The sequence below is a fragment of the Microtus ochrogaster genome, chromosome 10 (assembly GCF_000317375.1).
Source record: "Microtus ochrogaster isolate Prairie Vole_2 chromosome 10, MicOch1.0, whole genome shotgun sequence".
NCBI classification, from domain to species: domain Eukaryota; kingdom Metazoa; phylum Chordata; class Mammalia; order Rodentia; family Cricetidae; genus Microtus; species Microtus ochrogaster.
The window spans coordinates 83683667-83687142 of NC_022016.1; the positions used below are offsets into that span (position 1 = coordinate 83683667).

General features: G+C 41.0%; 1 protein-coding gene across 11 annotated transcripts in view; it reads left to right on the forward strand.

Annotated features, from left to right (window-relative positions):
- Positions 1-3476, forward strand: part of Kif1b (kinesin family member 1B) — a 144018-nt gene that overhangs the window by 40146 nt on the left and 100396 nt on the right. For all 11 annotated transcript variants that reach the window (XM_005353703.3, XM_005353694.3, XM_005353693.3 and 8 more), the window contains 2 exons: positions 1138-1317; positions 2933-2998. In XM_005353703.3, coding sequence (XP_005353760.1) covers positions 1138-1317; positions 2933-2998 — 246 coding nt within the window. The remainder of the gene's footprint in view (positions 1-1137; positions 1318-2932; positions 2999-3476) is intronic.

Here is a 3476-nt window from a genome sequence, read left to right on the forward strand (position 1 = left end):
GCACGCGTGCGTGCGTACAGGGGATGCATGTGTGTACATATGAAGACTGGAGGTTGATATCTGGTGTTCTTCATCACTTTCCACCATATTGAGACAGGGTTTCTCTGAACCAGTAGCTCACTGACTGGCTGAACTGTCTGGTCCATGAGCCCTATGATCCGTTAAAGATGCATGCTGCCATAGGCAGCTTTGATGTGGGTCCTGGGACTCTAAACTTTGGCTTTCTTGTTTGCACAGAAGCCCACAGTTTACCCACTGAGCCATATCCCTGGCTTCTTAATTTATTTTCATTTTTAAAGGCAGTTTTTTTGAAGTTCTGGTGTGGTGGGTGATTTAGTCTCAACAATCAAGAGACAGAGGCAGATGGATTTCTGTGAATTCCAGGACAGCCTGGTTGATATATAAAATTCTAGGCCAGCCAGAGCTGTATAGTGAAACTCTGTTTAAAAAAAAAACAAAACAAACCCAAATAAGACAGAGTCTGACTTGGGCCTCACTATGTGTAGCTGAAGCTGACCTTGAACTCCTGACTCTTCCTCCTCAGTGATGAAATTACAACTCTGTGTTATTACATCCAGCGATAAGTTCAGTTTTGATGCAGTGAATACTACCTGAGGAATAAAATATTTACTTTAATCAAGTATTTTGGTTCCTCCTGACTCCTTTAGTCAGTGTAGGACCAAATCTTGGTGACTTTAAAGACTGGCTTTCGTTTCTGTGCACTTGTGTCTGAAGCATTGTAAGTTGTCCTGTTTTGTGAGGAGAGATGTTCCACACTGTCTGCAAAGCCTAATCAAGGAAAGAGTTGAGGGAGGAATTGAAAATGTTCTTCACTAAAATTGTAGTTTTCTTTGAAGTAGCCACACTGTCTACAGTAAGTTCAAAGAAGTAGTTTTGTATGTGAACCTGACCTTTGGTCTGTTATTCTTGTTTTTTACTTAAGAAAATCTTGGAGCTCCAACTTCTATGTGAATATGTGTGTGTGTGTAAATGAAAAAAAATGTGTAGAAGGCTCTTTAAAAATGTATAGTTTAAATGACTACTCTGATTCTAAACATTTTTAATGTAGAAATTGTCAAATTGATATAGGAAAGACTATTAGTAAATGACTGTAACTTTTCTTCTTAATCTTTACAGCCTGAAGATCCCTGCTTTGCATCGCAGAATCGTGTGTACAATGACATTGGGAAGGAAATGCTCTTACATGCCTTTGAAGGATATAATGTCTGTATTTTTGCCTATGGGCAGACTGGTGCTGGGAAATCCTACACAATGATGGGGAAACAAGAAGAAAGCCAAGCTGGCATCATTCCACAGGTAAAGCAATTGAATGTCAGCATCTGTGCCCATCAAAACTTTCAGTCGCAGATTGCTTTTTATTTACCAGAAGATGTATTCAGAGACTGTGACATGTCAGGCACAAGGGGGAGCGTGTCTCTTCCTCAGAAGTGCTTCCTAAGACAGGGAAAGATTGAAGACGGAAGAGTTAGCATTTTCTGGAAACATTGCTGTTTCTGAACTGCCCCATTATCCTATCTTTTAGTGTTATCAGCTACTTATGCTGGCACCCTCAGGAAATGTTGTTGTGATTTTATCAAAAGTTCCTATATAGCCGGGTGGCGGTGGCACACACTTTCAGTTGCAGCACTCAGGAGGCAGAGGCAGGAAAACCTCTGAGTTAGAGGCCAGCCTGATCTACAGAACAAGTTCTAGGACAGCTAGGGCTACACAGAGAAACCCTGTTTCAAAAAATCAAAATAATAAAACAAAAAAAAATTTCCTATGTAGCTCACCTCTAAAGAGTGTATTTTTATTTTCCTTTTTTGTGGTTCTAAGGAATACCCTAGGGCCCAGTGTTTAAGGAAGTACTCTGCTGCAAATTACATTCTATCCCTTTGTTTTTTAAATTTGTGTGTTTTAATTTTTTAATTAGTTTTTTATTTTATTTTATTTATTTTTTTTTTGTTTTTTCGAGACAGGGTTTCTCTGTGGTTTTGGAGCCTGTCCTGGAACTAGCTCTTTGTAGACCAGGCTGGTCTCGAACTCACAGAGATCCGCCTGCCTCTGCCTCCCAAGTGCTGGGATTAAAGGCGTGCGCCACCACCGCCCGGCTAATGATGCCCAGTTCATGGGGTTCCAGGGATCCAGCCCAGGGCTTTGAGCAAGCTAGGCAAGCACTCTGCCAGCTGAGCTGCAGCCCCGTACCCTCTTTAGACTGTAAGCTTTGTTCATAATAAGTAATGTTGCCATCAGGTCTTTGGTTTTTGTTTGCTTATTTGCTTTTTGACTCCGTTTCACTACATAGCCCTGGCTGTCCTAGAACTCAGTATGTAGACGGGGCTGGCCTGGAACTCACAGAGATTCTTCCTGTTTCTGCCTCCAGAGTACTTGCATTGAAGGTATGCACCATCACATGCAGGCCATTGCAGTTAAGTCCTTGATTATAAATTTTTGCTCATTTTTAGTTAGTTTTATTGCTGTAGTGATTTATACCAGTTACCTGATTATAGGATGAAGAATCAAATTTGAATAAAAGGAGGTTTCTTCCTAAGGAAACAATATCTATGTTCTGTTGTTGAAGGAGAATAACAATTAGGAGCATATCAGAGTATAAATTTTTTTGCTTTTGTTTTTCGAGACAGGGTTTCCCTGTAGCTTTGGAGTCTGTCCTAGAATTCGCTCTTGTAGACCAGGCTGGCCTGGATCTCATAGAGTTCCATCTGCCTCTGCCTCTCAAGTGCTGGGGTTAAAGGTATGTGCCACCACTGCCCGGATAGAGTATAAAATTTTTATTTAAAATATTAATTGTGTTTGAGATTTATGACATGCACATTTGGAGAGAGAAAAAGGGAGACTATCATCTTATTGCTGTGAATAATGAGGTGCTTCTCTGGCTGGGCTGTTGACGGTCCCTTTCATTCTGCTCTCCTAGCTGTGCGAAGAGCTCTTTGAGAAGATCAATGACAACTGTAATGAAGAGATGTCTTACTCTGTAGAGGTGAGTAGAGCGTGATGGGGACCGGGAGCTTTTAGATTCCTGTCCCTCCATTCCTTACATTCTTTTTTGAGAAAGGGTCTCTTACAGCAGTCCTGGTCTCACTCTGTAGACCAGGCTGGCCTTGAACTCACAGAGATCTGCCTGCCTCTGCCTCCTGAGTGCTGGGATTAAGGGTTGCTACCGTGTTCAGCCTCCCTCTATTATCTTTTAAAAATATTCATTTAATGCCTGGTGGTGTGGGAGGTAGAGGCAGGTGGATCTCTTAGTTCAGGGCCAACCTGGTCCAAAGATCAAAATCTAATCTAGGACAGTTAAGGCTACATAGAGAAACCAAGTTTTGAAAAACAAACAAACAAAACAATCCATTTAATTAATTAATTAATTATTTAATGTATTTGTGCACAAATGTACAATCAAGTGTCATGATGCAGGAATGGAAGTTGCTAGAGTTCATTCTATCCTTCTACTATGTGGAATC